This window comes from Uloborus diversus, chromosome 2 (genome assembly GCF_026930045.1).
Source record: "Uloborus diversus isolate 005 chromosome 2, Udiv.v.3.1, whole genome shotgun sequence".
NCBI lineage: Eukaryota > Metazoa > Arthropoda > Arachnida > Araneae > Uloboridae > Uloborus > Uloborus diversus.
The window spans coordinates 13,691,604-13,707,722 of record NC_072732.1 but is presented as its reverse complement, the minus strand read 5'-3'; the positions used below and the strand labels follow the sequence as shown (position 1 = coordinate 13,707,722).

At 36.2% G+C, this 16,119-nt stretch overlaps 1 protein-coding gene across 1 annotated transcript in view; it reads left to right on the top strand.

The window, feature by feature from the left end:
- Nucleotides 1-16,119, top strand: part of LOC129217740 (regulator of G-protein signaling 7-like) — a gene marked incomplete in the record, with an annotated part of 284,423 nt that overhangs the window by 246,349 nt on the left and 21,955 nt on the right. Inside the window, 4 exon segments of the mRNA XM_054852079.1 lie at nt 2,855-2,916; nt 3,017-3,130; nt 6,062-6,187; nt 13,901-13,975. Of these exon segments, the coding sequence (XP_054708054.1) occupies nt 2,855-2,916; nt 3,017-3,130; nt 6,062-6,187; nt 13,901-13,975 (377 nt within the window).

Genomic DNA, 16,119 nt, shown 5'->3' with positions numbered 1-16,119 from the left:
AATATCTCGAAATGGTATTTTTTAAACTAAATGTTCCTTTTTCTCAGAAACTAAATTGTGTTAGGCTTTGAAAATTTTACCACCTATTCCATACATCTAACTGCATATACTGAAGTAAACTTTTTCTCATATTCGAAAATTATTTTTCAATAGAGCTGATTTTGTGTGGCAAAATGGTATTTTTTGAAACAAATACAGTGACTCACACATTAGAATTTTTTACAAAAAAACTAAGCTTTCTTTCTGTAAAATTTTACTTCAGTATAGAGAACAGAGTCTACTTGAGGTACAGAAAAAAATGCATACTTGTATCTTTAATAGATTTTCAGAAAAAGGTACATGAACCTGTGCAAATTAACATTAACGGTATAGGGGGTACTGACTGCCCTTAAAAACACTAAAATGTGTTCTTTGGCTTTAAAATTCTGTTCAAATCATAAGAAAAGTACTTTAAAAAACCATAGTTTTTTTAGGGATGATTTATGGTTAAACAACCACTTGGCAACATCGTACTTTTCCTGAAAAAACAAACCATTTACCATTCAATGTCACAAAACATTGATAAAAAATATAAAAATGCCATAATACCTGTACTATAGCTCAGTAAAATATATTCGTCATACAACTAAAAGAAGTAATTATTTTCATGTGCACTAAACTATAAGGAAAAAGTCCTACATTTCCGAATGTCGAAAGTTTTCACTCACACACACAACTACCCACACACTCATACCTGCAAGCAGACACAAACACACATGCCTATACACATACCCCCTACACACAAACACACATCCCCCCCACACACGCCAACATACACACACACACTCGTGATTGCGAAAAACATAATTTGAATTCAAGATGTCAAAATTCATTTTTTTTTTTTTTCAAGTGGTATGGTGGGGTGTAAGTAACCCCAAGAAGCTTGAAATTGAGTCAATAGCATCTTCAGTGAGTATTTTCTTGGTTATTGGCAACAACAAAGTTTTAATTTGTTCTTATAGTATTTTAGAAGACTAAATTGTATGTGTTGCAAAATGACAACAATATGTATTTAAGGGTTTAAGGAAAATATCAAACATACATCTCTAAATTGTTCAATCACCTTTTGAGTGATGTGCGCGGATTTTACACTGGCATTTAATTGCGTAAACGACTTTATTTAAAAAACATACTGCTTTTGTTGAAGTTACACTTTTTTCTTTGTTTTCAAAGCTTGTCGTTCCTATGCATTATATGAATACAGTGCTTATTAATTTACCACGAAGTATATTAACTCTTCATTGATGAGGGGTTTTTTTGAGCAATCACGATTGCTTATTGCTTTCATTTGACTGTTTTGATGTGCTGTCATTTTATTTTCCCGCCAGCATCCTCTGCAGCATCACCGTCGACCGGCTCCTCACGATGTTGCTTCTCTAGCGAAAACTGTCTCCAGGTTTCGTCAACATTCTACACACGCGCATACATACACAACTACACACACACACACACAAATACATACACCTACACACACACTCAAACGCATACACACACACTACTACCCACTACCTACACACTACTAACCTACACACCACTACCCACACACTCATGCCTGCACACAGACACAAACACATATGCCTACACACATATACACATTCCCCCCCCCACACACACAAACACTCACACACACAACTACCCACACACTCACACCTGCAAGCAGACACAAACACACATGCCTATACACATACCCCCTACACAGAAACACACATCCCCCCACACACGCCAACATACACACACACACACTCATGATTGCGAAAAACATAATTTGAATTCCAGATGTCAAAATTCAAATTAATTTTTTTTTTTTTTGCAAGTGGTATGGTGGGGTGTATGTAACCCCAAGATTGTATTTATTGTGCACTCCACAAAATTTAGCAAATTAAAGTAAGGTAATATTCAATATTTTTATACAATTGAAATAGTACCGTGTGACGCACTTATATACTTAAATCTATATATTAAAACATTACAGAACGTTTAAATGTTTTCAAATTCTTCTGGTGTGCAAAACTTCCATCACATCGGTTAAGAGTTAAGCTACTTTAGTCTTTTCTCAATAACTTTACTTGTTTATGAAAAGTTTCAGAAAAATTTGATCATGTCATTGCTATGAGCTGAATACAAAATTATGAAGCACTAGCTGTACCCGACGCGCGTTGCTACGCCAACAAAAAAATACATCATTATACTGATTTTCATGACAATCGGTTGAACGGGGCAGAAGTTGCTACTCTGCAGTGCCACCTGGTGGCGAGTGGCTTCAATGAGCATATTATGCACCTTCTCCGTGGAAAAATACATATATGTAGCAATTTTCATAATAATCGGTCCAGGTATCAAGTGAAGCCGTGACTATACTCAAATTTTGTACTCACGCAATTTGCAAGATCAATCCATCGCTAAAAATATCAAATAGAAAAAGTTTTGAATCCCCCCGTTGCATGAAAAGCCATAAAACAATAAAGAAAGAATTTATTTGTTCAAGCTCAAGAAAAATGGCAACAGCTAACTTCTTATCAATGAGATCTTTCACGCGAATTAATTTCTGCAGCCGATCATTTTATTCGTATTTATCCAATGGATTGTGACTTAAATTGGAATGAAAAAGGAACTATCAATCGGATTTTTTTCGAACTGGTCTATAAACATTCCCAGTACCAAAAATAACAAACGTTGAAAGTTTCAGCCCAATCTGCCGGGTAGTTTTTGAGTTCATGGATGACATACAGACAAACATTCATTTTTATATATATAGATAAATTTTTAAAAAAAAAGTGGAATATAAAAAAGAACAAAATTCCGTTCCATTTTCCAGATTCAGTCCTTGAGGGATCGGCTGGACAGGAGGAACGTGAAGATGTCCAAGGTGGCTGAATCGTAAGTACTAGGTTTTGTGAACTGTACCTCCGCTTTGATATCGTCCCTCTGGCCTATAGTTTCCTCCACTAACCTCTAGATTCGGGTATGACTTTTGCAGGTACATCAACTTCTTCGAGCAGTACCAGGAATACGACGCCTTCCTAACGACGCCGGAGCCATCCAACCCGTGGATCTCAGACAGCGTCGATTTCTGGGATCTCGAAAAACAAACGTAAGACCTGCTGTTTGCTTTTCGGAGCCTCAACACTAGAATTGTGACTGTGTGTAGAACACTGACATTTTCTGTATACCTAGAAAGACTGAAGGGGCCAGTGTGGCCCCTACCCATTTTTGTGGTGAATTATTTTAAAAATTCTTCCTGAGGGAGTCCACATGCCTGATACACCTTCTTTCCTGACTAAATAAAAACTTAGTACTTAATTATTTTTAGTTTTTCTCTCTATACTGGGCAAAAGGTTGAATTAGTTTTCCTTTCTAAGAGCAATGGCCACCGTTAGGATGAATTGACCGTTAGGTTGATGCACCTTCTTTCATGACTAAATAAAAACTTAGTATGCAATTATTTGTAGTGAATAAAATATGGCAACGTATATAAAGTACAAATTCAGAATGAAAAAAGGTTAAAAAACCAGCAAACAGCTGTTTCCATTGTTCGCCTCGACTGTGTTTTAGTCGGGTTGAACCTGTCTTCGTTTTTAATTGCACTGATGATGGCACTTGTATTTTAGAGTGCCGAAACAGCTGTTTGCTGGTTTTTTAACCTTTTTTCATTCTGAATTTGTACTTTATATACGTTGTCATATTTTATTCACTATGCAGTACAAAGTTTTCGACTACTTTTTATGAATTATTTGTAGTGTTTCTCTCTATACTGACCAAAAGCTTGGGTCAGTTTTTCTTTTCAAGAGGAATGGCTACCATTAGGCTGGTAAGCAGTCGGTACTGTTTATAGCATTTGGATATCCAACTGGCTGTATAAAGCGAAAGTTACAGGTTAAACTAGAGAGAATGGCCTTTTTTTATGCTAGAACAATTAGGAGAAACGAAAAAAAATTTTTTTTTTTAGTTGTAAAAAAGCTTAGGGGCCACTGTGGCCCCTCCCGTCTTTCTAGGTATAAGGATCAATATTTACAGTACTATGAGGCGTATGATAAAATGATTAAAGAAGCATTCAAATAGTGTCATATAATGAAAAGTCAGGAAGTTACATTACGTTCCGTTAGACATTATCCGAGTTAACAACAAACTATGCGAGGGGCCACACAGACCCCTCCGTCTTTCTAGTGTTAACCTGTCTGAAGGCTTACCATGGAACTGCAAAAGTATTGTAACAATTTTTAAAAAACAATTAAATAGGTAGTAATTGAAAGAACACGGTTAAACAATTCATTTTTTTAATTATAAATTATTTTCCCTCGTCTCTCGTTGTTGAGATGTGAAGTCTTTAATTCTGCCAAAAGTATAAGAAAAATCGCCAAATTTGAAAACTTGGTGAGAAATGAAAGGTAATATGCCAATGCATCTCATTCCCATTCTTGGTTATCTGCAAAGCTTTGTGAAAGATGGCTTCCGTTTCTCGCCAAGTCTTTAAATTTGGCGACTTTTCTTTAAATTTCCGATGATTTTAAGACCTCGGATCTCGATTACGGGAGACGAGGGCCAAGAATTAATGCGACAAAAAACGTGTTTTACCGGACTCTTAACTATTGTTACTCATTCAGATTTTTTTTTTCATTATTACACTAACGTAAGGTTTTCTAGTTAGCACAGAGGATGTGTGTTTAGTGACTTAAATTATGAACTCTACAAACTACACACAATATATCTGGGTTTCAATATTTGCAATTTCACGAAACCGGTTGGTGTTTAAGTCTGGTAAAAATTTTGTGAAATTCGGAAACTGGAGCTTACTCTGCCACCCGCACGGAATCCTTCCTTTTCAGATTGACATCATAACTCCTCCCTCAAACCGTCTCTGCATAGAAATGCCGCAAACGGAGACAATTCAAAGGAGGTGTTATGACGTCATTTAGAAGTGAAATGCTACGGATTTCTTCCTGGAACGCACCTGTAGTCTTAAATTTTGAAGATCTTCTTTATGTGTTTATTACTATAAAAGATATTTACTAAATGCGACACTGAACTCAGAAACTTTAAATTCTTTAATTATCCCGATATTCCTAAATTTGTAAGCTGCTTTTTGTCTCATCAGAAGAAGTAGTAAACATTTTAGTTGGTTTTATACTTCCTCCAGTACTTTTCTTGTGAGAAAATTGAAATCTCTAAATTGTTAAATGGGGTGTTTCAACCTTCTTTTGCCTTGCCTCTTAGCTAAAAAAAAAAAAAAAAAAAACTACTTTAACCTCTAACAATACCAAAAGTTGATGTTTTTGAACTGAAGTTAAAGAACTTTGTCTTTGAAAACTACTTGAATCTTTACCTACACCAAAAGTTGATGCTTTTGAACTAAAGTTAAAGAACTTCGTCTTTGAAAACTACTTGAATCTTTACCAACACCAAAAGTTGATACTTTTGAGCTGAAGTTAAAAAACTTAGTCATTGAAAAAAAAATTCCTCTTTTGTAAAAAATCTAACTTTATGCATTGTTTACATGCGTACGAATATTATCTAAATAGAGTTTCCTTTGTCTATGTTACAAACAACGACACAAGGGAATTCCGCGTGAAGAGCAGTTCACTTATCGGCCATCCGTCCCGTCCATCCCGTTTTTTGACGTGACGGACTGCCGACGAAAACAGGGTAGCACTCACATACGGTCGCCGCACATCAATCACGTGGCTGAAATCACCCCCAGAGAAAAGAGCGCGCTGCTTGGCGGGAACCAATGAAATGCTGCCCTGCTTTTGACGGCCGTCAGATATCAAGGTTCTTCTGATCGAAACCGGTCCCGTCCGTGACGGCTTGCTGTCATGGCAACCAGCAAAGAAAACCTGTTTCGGGAGGAAAGAAACGTGATGGACGGAACGGATGGCCGATATGTGAACAGGCCCTAAGACATAAACATTTGCACGTCGTTTATTTTGAAAGTTAAGCATTATAACGTTTCTCCTTCCCATAGTTAAATTCTGCACGGAGGCAAAGATTCCATTCTAATGATACTTCTGGTTCTATCCCTGAACAGGAAAGACATTCCGGCCCGGCGAGTTCGCCGTTGGGCGTTTTCCCTGAAGGAGCTTCTGAAGGATCCCGCGGGCAAGGAACAGTTTTTCAAGTTCCTGGAGAAAGAGTTCTGTGCCGAAAACCTCAAGTGAGTACCTCACCTTTTTTTAGCACCACATCTAACCTTTTTGAGCAATCACGATTGTTTATTGTTCTCATTTGACTGTTTTGTGATGTCCTATCATTTTATTTTCTCACCGCCACCCTCTGCACCCTCACCGTCGACCGGGTCCTCACGATGCTGCTCCTATAGCGAAAGCCGTCTCCAAGGTGCATCCATGACCTACACACACGCGCATACATACACAACTACACACGCACGCACGCACGCACACACAAACACATACACCTACACACATACACACAACTACCCACACATTCATGCCTGCACACAGACACAAACACATGCCTACACACACATACACATACCCCGCCCCCACGCACACACATTCATACACACAACTACCCACCCACTTATGCCAGCACACAGAGACAAACACACATGCCTACACACACGTACACAAACCCCCTACACACAAACACACATACCCCCCACACACAAACACACACGCCTACATACACGCACTCGTGATTGCGAAAAACATAATTTGAATTCAAGATGTCAAAATTCAAATTAATTTTTTTTTCTTTATCCATGTTGCTTGTTGTTATGTTCTATGTTTGAATTGAAAACTATCCTCTGTAACTATCTTTTAACAACCGATAATCTTCATTTGGTAATAAGCATGATTATTGCTATGTTACAGTCATATAGACAAAAACTGATTTCTAAAAAACAGATGAAGACTCATTACTAATAAAATAGATATGTAGGGTAATGTAGACCTCACCAGTAATCTTGTTCATGCGCTAATCAGGTCACGAAAGGAGTGATGCTGAGGACCACCTGAAGTGATAGACACTCACTGGCCAATGAATTAGATACCCAAGATCAATATTTTATTGTAGTACCTTTTGCACGAATAACTTCTCTGATTCGTTAACCCCTTCAGACCTGGTGTCCGGTATACCGGACATACACTTTAAACAGCTGCTAATCATTTAATAATTGATTTAATTAGTTGATTTTTTTTTTTTTTTGTAGTTGACTCTTTACATTCTACTTATTATAATCTGTGAAATAATTTTTCGTTTTGGGATTGACAACACTGGCATATAAGGATTGAGAGATAGAGAGTGGCTCATTTTTCCAACCATGGATTTTCATCTGAAAAGCGAGGTTTTATTCCTGATTTTTTTAAAAAAATATATAATCTTTAATTAATCGTTTCAAACGCTTATATTAAGTTTTATAATTGTTGGTAGAACATTTTATAATGAAGTTTGTTCGGTATTTTATCGTTTTTGTTTATGAAATATTGATTTCCAAAATATAAGTCCGGAATTGGACATGCCATAACTCTTTTAATTTTTCTCCTACAAAATCAAAATTTTGTCTAATACGATACCCTTTACCATAGTACACTGTATACCAAATATCAACATTTTTGTTCCAATATTTCATAATTCCGACTGAAGGATTAAGGCATCGAGTCTACAAGCTTCTGGAGTGCATTTACACCCAGAGACTACCATGCATTGGCTATGCAGCTTTTTAGATCTTGTAAACTAGACGGAAGATGAGAGTGCTGTCGGATGCGTCTTTCTACCATATCCCCCACATTTTATATGGGTTAAGATCCCTGCTATGCGGTGGCCAGGGAAGGTGATGGGAAGTCAGACTGATGCTCGGCGAGCCAATTTTCAACACTTCTGGCGCGATGTATACAGTGATCTCTCACTTATACGCGACCAAACGGGACGACGAAATTTTCGCGCATAAGTGACATTCGCGTATAAGTGAAAAACCCCAAAATTAGCTTAAATGCAATAAGTTAACATCAGTTACAGTAATACTAATTGTATACTACTAATACTAATGAATAAATTCGCACATAACTTCCATTTACACATTGTGATTTAATAAAAAAGCCCAATTTGGAGTTGTACGTTTTGTCATTTTTTATGCACTGTACAGTACGTAAGCGAATTCCCCAAAACCTAAAAAAAATGTCGCGTGATCAGTGCTATAGTCTACGAGGATGCAAAAGATTTTCGATAAGCTATGTCAACGCGTACCGCTTGAGCACGATTTTTAGTGACGTCAACCTTTTTGTATGTAACCTGTTCTCCCCTCTCGAAGTCAATCACAAGACTAATTCCACCCCCTATTGCACACTTGTGCAAAAAAAAAAAACACGTTCTTTGAAGAATCCGAACAATAGAATAACGTCGTGTGAATGTATTTCAAGAGAAAGAACAAGAAGGGTACAAATCCTCCGATAAGCAAAGAGTGAATTAGGCGATTTAACTAAAATTGAAAAAAATTTATCGCGCATAAGTGAAAAGTGCATTTTAGGTTTCGCGCATAAATGAACAAAAGTTAACATTGTTTTCCTATATCGCTGGCCGGGCCCGTGAGAAAAACGCGCATAAGTGAAAGACGCGTATAACAGAGGTCGCGTATAAGCGAGAGATCACTGTAGTTGCATTATCGTTCATGAAGTATCCGTCGCCATCAGGATAAAAATGCAGCATCACAGGGCGCACTTGATCTGCCAGTACATTTAGGTATCGCATGGCTGTTTGCTTGCCCTCGAGGAACACCAGGACACCACTTCTATGCCAGCAGAACATGCTCCATATCATGATACTCCCTACAGACCTTTGCACAGTGCGAGTAAGGCAAGAAGTTTCTCTCAAAGGTTTTTAATTCAATGGCTAGTGAGTGTAGCTGAAAGGGAATTCCAAACCCCTAGACATGCCCTGAAAAAGTGCTATACCGATGAATAACAGTCACATTTGCTGGGATTCGAACCGGGTCCATCACAAGGCTTTCCCCCTTTCAACTTCGGTTTCAAGAAGTTCTCTCGTTTTTAAAAAGAAATCTACCCATTTTAGTAGCGCATTTGAGTCGTAAGCTTTTTTTTTTTTCAATATAGTTTGCATTTGTTCTTGTGATGAAGCAAATTCGCTTCTTCCATATTTTGGTTGATCGCACGCTTTTATTTTCTCGTTCGCAGTATTTATTGTTCTTTTCTTTTCTTTTCTTTTCTTTCTTTTTTTTTTTTTTTTTGACTAAACGAATACTAAAACAGTGATGCATTTTTAAACCCATTTCCCAACTACTCCAAAACGGAAGGTAAAGGTTCTCCCAAGTTGTTCTGAAAAAGTCAGACGAAGACAAAATTTATGGAAATCTCAGCACGGAATTTAACTAAAGGAAATTTTAACAATTGTGTTCTGTAAATTTTCATTTGTTATCACTTAAACTTCACTTTATTCTTCAAAATTTGGGGCGTAAAAACTATTAGCTACTGATACCAAACGAGCAAGTTTTTACAACTTTCAAGCAAAAAGAAAAGGTATCTATAGTTGGGGCGAACCTAACCTGGCAGCATTGTGAAGACTACGCAGATTCTAATCCCTGCATTACGACGCTGCCAGGTTAAGTTACCCCAATTACAATCACCCAAGTTTAATAAATTATATTCGACCAACATACAGGCTTTGTATAAAAAGTAACCGGACTGAGCTTAGAAAACATATTTATTGGCAAACGTATAACACTTTTTGTGTAGAAATCTTCGAAGTAGATGGCAGTCGATAACCCTCTGGTACCAGATTTTCCTGTCCCTGAACGCCCCCTGGAAGTCGGCAACCCGTAAAGCTTCTAGAGTCCTCGTCGTAGCGAGTTGAACAGCTTCCATCGTCCGGAACCGCATCCCCTTTAGTACTCTCTTGACATTGGGGAATAGGAAGAAGTCCGGTGGTGTCGCATCCGGCACACGACGCTCCTTTTGCTCGTTTGTCAGGTGTTTTGGCACCAGGTTTGCACAGATCTTCCTCATACCCAGATCATTCTTAACAATGTCGTGAACGGTCATCTTATCGATCCCGACCTCTTCTGCGATTGCTCGGATGCTCAGACGACGGTCAGTGTTCAAAACATCACGCACTTTTTGCACATTTGGGTCCGTGTGACTGGTTGATGGATGTCTGGCGCGCTGTTCGTCGTGGACGTCATCGTCGGAAATTCTTGTGCCACTGGAAGACTTGAGTTCTGGATAAAGTTTCCTCACCATAAACCTCATTGATCATTTAAGGGGGTCCGGGACACAAAAATCGTCAAATTTTGCAATTTTTTTTTAAATTATGTAAAAAATTACTCCGTGTTTTTCTGCTTAAGAGGAGGTTTGAATCTTTTTTCTATCTTAAATAGAACGAAAGATATAATTATTTTTGTTTCATTCACCTAACTAATGTGTACTTAACTTAAAAACTTTAAACGCGTTTTTCTCCATGATGCAATTTTTCCCGATTTCTTGCATTCAAACTCTTATAAGTCAGGAACCGATAAAGATAAAGTAATGAAACTTGGAGCATATCTTTTTCAAACAGTTTACTTTAAATTTTATTCGTCGAATTTAAAGAAAACGTTTACTGCAAAAATTACGATTTTTTAAAAAAAAAGTATCTTCGAATTTTTCGAAATTTTTCTTCAAATATTTTTTATTTTTTATTGAATCAATATTTTTAAAATCGCCGAATAAAAATTAAAGCTTAGATATTTGTGCGTAATTCATTGAAAAAAAATTGAAAATTGTTTAAGAATATTTTGAGTTATAGCAATTTAAAGCAACCCCATTTTTTATTTAAAAAAAAACTAATTAAATTTAATTAAAAAATTTTCTTTTTTTCATATTTATGTTATGATTTTGCTTATTAAATAAATGGTGAATCAGTGCAAAAAATTTCAAAACTCTAAAGTATATAAGAAAAAAAATTTCAAAATGTGTCCCGGACCCCCTTAAAGAGATTCCGTAGGCGTTTTTTTGAGTTTGACCCAAAATTTGATGTTAATACATTGCTCAATGGTACGCTCCATTTCTACTCCGACGAGATTACTAAACACGCACTGCTCTCTCGCACGATGCTAACCCTCCAAGCGTTTGGAGGCAACTGACTCGGGTCTGCTCCCCTTCCCTCGATCCCCCACCACCACTAGAGCACCAACAATCGATTTATAAACGTTTTACCTGGGCGGCACAAACTCAGTCCGGTTACTTTTTATACAAACCCTGTATAATTAGATATACTTGTGTTGTGTGAATCAGTGTGTGGGTAATTTAGTAAAAGTTTAGTGATAGCCACCTTAAATGAGATTCAGTCTCACTGTGACCCCTAGTTAAGAGTCATTGTCTGTAAGGATCAGGCAGGTTGTGATGGTTGACATTTTTAATTTTCTTTATTTTCACATATGTTGTTCCTCATCATGAATGTAATGTTTGTGCAAAATATGAGCTTTGTCTGCCTTACCGTTTTTGGGAAAATAAATTTTTTAATTTAGGGGGCGTGGCACATTTTTGCGTGTTTTTCAAATTTGCAGATTTTAAAGTTCTTGCTGCTTTAAGCGCCCCTATAACGACATGGATTTTTAAATTCTGTACTATTATATGGTCTTCTTAGATACTACTACAGCTGTCAAATCGGTGTCACTACGACGGCGACGGTCACAAACTCCGTTTAAAAATGACCGAAAATGAATTTTTTTTACTACATTCAATGCTAATTTTCTCAAAGCGCCTTCATGATGACACCAACGTTTTTACATAAATTCCTAGCTACACTTGCATGCATCGAAAATATGTAATAAAATTGGTGTCACTATAAGGGCGCCAGAGGATATTGGAACTTTTATGTGATGAATGTCACAAAAATGCAAATGTTTAAAATCTAACAACTACTCTCGCCCTCATAGCAGAGATCTGAAAATAATTACGTTTGATAACCAACATATTCGTCTAACATATGAAATAAAAAAATCGGTGTCACTCCTATTACTTTCGGAAATATAATCATTCGAAATTAGTATGTTATGGAGTTATTTAAAAAAAGACTTTTCTTATTCGAATGGCTTTTTGCACGGTTTGTTTTAAACTTTAATATAAAACTACAGTAGTGACTCCTAAAATAATATGTTTCTAATGCTTTTTATAAAAAAAAAGCTTTGTAAAAAGCATTAGAAACACAGTAAATCGATATAGCTACAGATGGACGTATTGTGTAATGTGCAATTATGGCTAAAATAATGGTACTAATATTCATATTTTTCCAACCATACTATTTTTTTATCTGTTATTTATATTAAAATATGAATATTAGTACGACTATTTTAGCCATAATGCACATTACACAATACGTCCATCTGTACCTATATCGATTTACTGTGTTTCTAATGCTTTTTATAAAGATTTTTTTATAAAAAGCATTAGAAACATATTATTTTAGGAGTCACTACTGTAATTTTATATTAAAGTTTAAAAAAAACCGTGCAAAAAGCCATTCGAATTAGAAAAGTCTTTTTTTAAATAACTCCATAACATACTAATTTCGAATGATTATATTTCCGAAAGTAATAGGAGTGACACCGATTTTTTTATTTCATATGTTAGACGAACATGTTGGTTATCAAACGTAATTATTTTCAGATCTCTGCTATGAGGGCGAGAGTAGTTGTTAGATTTTAAACATTTGCATTTTTGTGACATTCATCACATAAAAGTTCCAATATCCTCTGGCGCCCTTATAGTGACACCAATTTTATTACATATTTTTGATGTATGCAAGTGTAGCTAGGAATTTATGTAGAAACGTTGGTGTCATCATGAAGGCGCTTTGAGAAAATTGGCATTGAATGTAGTAAAAAAAATCATTTTCGGTCATTTTTAAACGGAATTTGTGGCCGTCGCCCTCGTAGTGACACCGATTTGACAGCTGTAGTAGTATCTAAGAAGACCATATAATATTATAGAATTTAAAAATCCATGTCATTATAGGGGCGCTTAAAGCAACAAGAACTTTAAAATCTGCAAATTTGAAAAACACGCAAAAATGTGCCACGCCCCCTAAATTTAAAAATTTAATTTCCCAAAAACGGTAAGGCAGACAAAGCTCATATTTTGCATTACATTCATGATAAGGAACAAGATATGTGAAAATAAGAAAAATTAAAAATGTCAACAATCACAAATGACGTAAACTGCCTGATTCTTACAGACATTGGCTCTTAAATCTAAAGCACACCTTTTTTTTTTCCTTCGTTGATATGGACCCCTTGCAGTCGTGAATAAACCCCTTATCAGGGAACCACATGAATAATGTAGTAATGAAAAAAGTTAAAATAGGTAACAAATCGAAAGAGCATCTGGAGACATGTTTATTTGCTTTTGTCCGCCTGTCAACTAGATGTCAGGTCCTAAAGTCTGCCGAAATTTTGAGAAAACTGCGAAATTAAACACTCCACTTTACCGTCTGCATCCCTCAACAAATTGTGTGAAAGATGTCTTCTGTTGCTCACCGTAACTCGCTAAATTTGGCGACTTTTGCTAAAATTTTAGCAGACTTTATGCTCTCATATTCCGAAAACGGGGACACATATTTATGCGTTTCGAAACATGTTTTAGAATGCTCTTTCGATTGCTATTTTTTTTTATTTCATTGTTACACTATCATGTGGTTTCATTTTAAGGTTGATGTGAACCACTTAGGGAGTCACTGATCTATTCTTATCTTTGATCACCCTATAACAACTTACTGTCCTTGAGTAGTGCTTTGCACTAATGAATGTGTTCCTTGAGATTTTAATCCAGATGCTTGGAGTAGTTGCATTTCAATTTGTGATTCATTAAATTTTAGAATTGTCATAACACTTCGATTAAAACAATGGACTATGTTTTAGGTTTTGGGACGCTGTACAAGAGCTGAAACAAGTGCATTCAAGAGACATTCCACTCAAAGTACAAGCTATATGGAAGTAAGTTCCACTAATACCTGAAGAGTGCAAAACGGAAGTTTATCACCCGTAATGATAGGACATCCATAAAGCTCACGTCGATTGAGTAACATTGCTAAGGGGTAATCCCCAATTGAGATGTTTTCTTTTCTTGCTTTTTTTAGTACATAAGTTAGAGCGAACGATAAAATTCAAACTTTGTTCTATTTAAAATGGCAATTCTCCAAAAAAACTTTTAGCGCAGAAATTTTTTTTAAAAATGGAGAGATTCTGAAATGATTTTATTTTGTATGCTTCAGGCAAAAAAGGTTATTAATAAAATTAGAAACGCATTTCACCACAGACTTGTAATTGCCAAATCTGGTGAGATTTGGCAATACAGTTGAACGGGAACTACTACTCCTAAGAGTACCTAGAACGTACTAAGAGTACCTATGTTGCGGTACCTAGAACGTAGGCAAGAAAGCAAGTTAAACAGAGATTATATTCAGTAAATTACCGCCCATTAGCCAGGGCTAAAGCAGAAATACATGAAATACACCGCCAGCTCAGCCATTTCCAGCCGAGGACTGCAGTTTCGTGCTTTTACTGAATATACCATGCCTTGCGTTCAATCTTCGAGTTGAACCGAACCATTGCTTCGGTCACTCGTCTGGTCTGCTGATTCTATATTAGCTACCAGTTTGTTTCGCACTCTTGGCTTCCTTAATTGGTTTTCCATCTCCAGCTCAGTCACTTTCCTATGCCGGGCTGTTGAGTGCTAATAAGCACGAAACTGCAGTCCTCGGCTGGAAATGACTGAGCTGGCGGTGTATTTCATGTAAACAGAGATTGTCAATGGAAAATATCACCAAAGGTGTAAGAAGGAACTTTGTGCAAATTTCGCCAAATATCTCCAATGGGATGCCATGCTGACACTGGTTTTCCAATCTCATTTTTGGCAGCCCATCGTAAAATGGTCGGCAAATGATCGTCACATCTTCCGCTAAGCCTAGTAAATTTTATAGTTGGGGTATTTCTTATCTGGCAGCATTGTAATGCTCTGATTAAGATCTTCGTATCCGTCACAATGCTACCAGGTTAGGTTGGCCCCAACTACAGGTTATTCTCATTCCATTTCCGAATATTCCAGTAGCCATTTTACGGGAATGTATTTCTGTTCGCAGAATACATAAGCTCTCTTTAAAAAAAAAAAGTGTGAGAGCGGTGCAGTCATTTAGTAGCACAAGAAAGCAGGGTTGGCAAAAACCCGGGGTTTTTTTAAAAAAAGCCCATGGACCCAGGTTTTTTGGATTTTTTTGAATAAAACCCAAAAAAATCCAACTAAAACTGAGTTTTTTAAAAGAAATGTGGGTTTTTTTTGTCTTTTCTTAGGGAAAATGTGGGGTACTTGTATCATATTGTTGCGTAAGTATATGGACAAAGCACAAAAATTGTCTTGGGGTAAAAAAAATCTGGAAAATTCAGTGTTTTCTGAAGAAAAGTATAAAAGATGACAAAACCCAAGAATGGTGAAGTTTCAGATTTTTTTAGTTTCCATGATTACCAACAGTTAAGACAAAGTTACTTCTCGAATGATGAAATCTATTGTTCGTTTTTAATTACTACTTTTTTTTTTTTTTTTTTGCATTTTACTTTATTGTATTTCGTTTTGTTATGCAAAACTACTGTAGAACCTCAAGTAGTTTAAATCCCTTTTTACTGAATTCCACCTCAATCAAGACATGTCTTTGAATTTTATGTTGCCTGTTTTTCTATTTCTGTGTACACAAAGTTAGAAATATTAAACCTTTTCGTAAGATATTGAAAATACTGTACATCCTATTCTGTTTTTTGTCCGACCGTTTGTAAAACCTGTTAATTTCTAAAAAATATATCTTGTTTATTCGAGATTTGTGCCGTGTTGGTTTTCGAAAAATAATTCACAGGAAAGCTTTTTAGCTAGAGCCGTTTCCTCTGTACAAACTTAGTACGATAATTCGAGTTATTTATTGACCAGTTAGAGAAAAAAGTTAAATACATTTATTTAAAAATCTTTGAAGTATTTTTTAACTGCCATTAAGAGTTAAGAAATACTGTTATAGTTCAAAATTCAGTTTTTATGTTCATTGTTTGTGGTGAAGAACAAATAAAAAAGAAGTTTAAATTGTGAAAGTATTTAAATT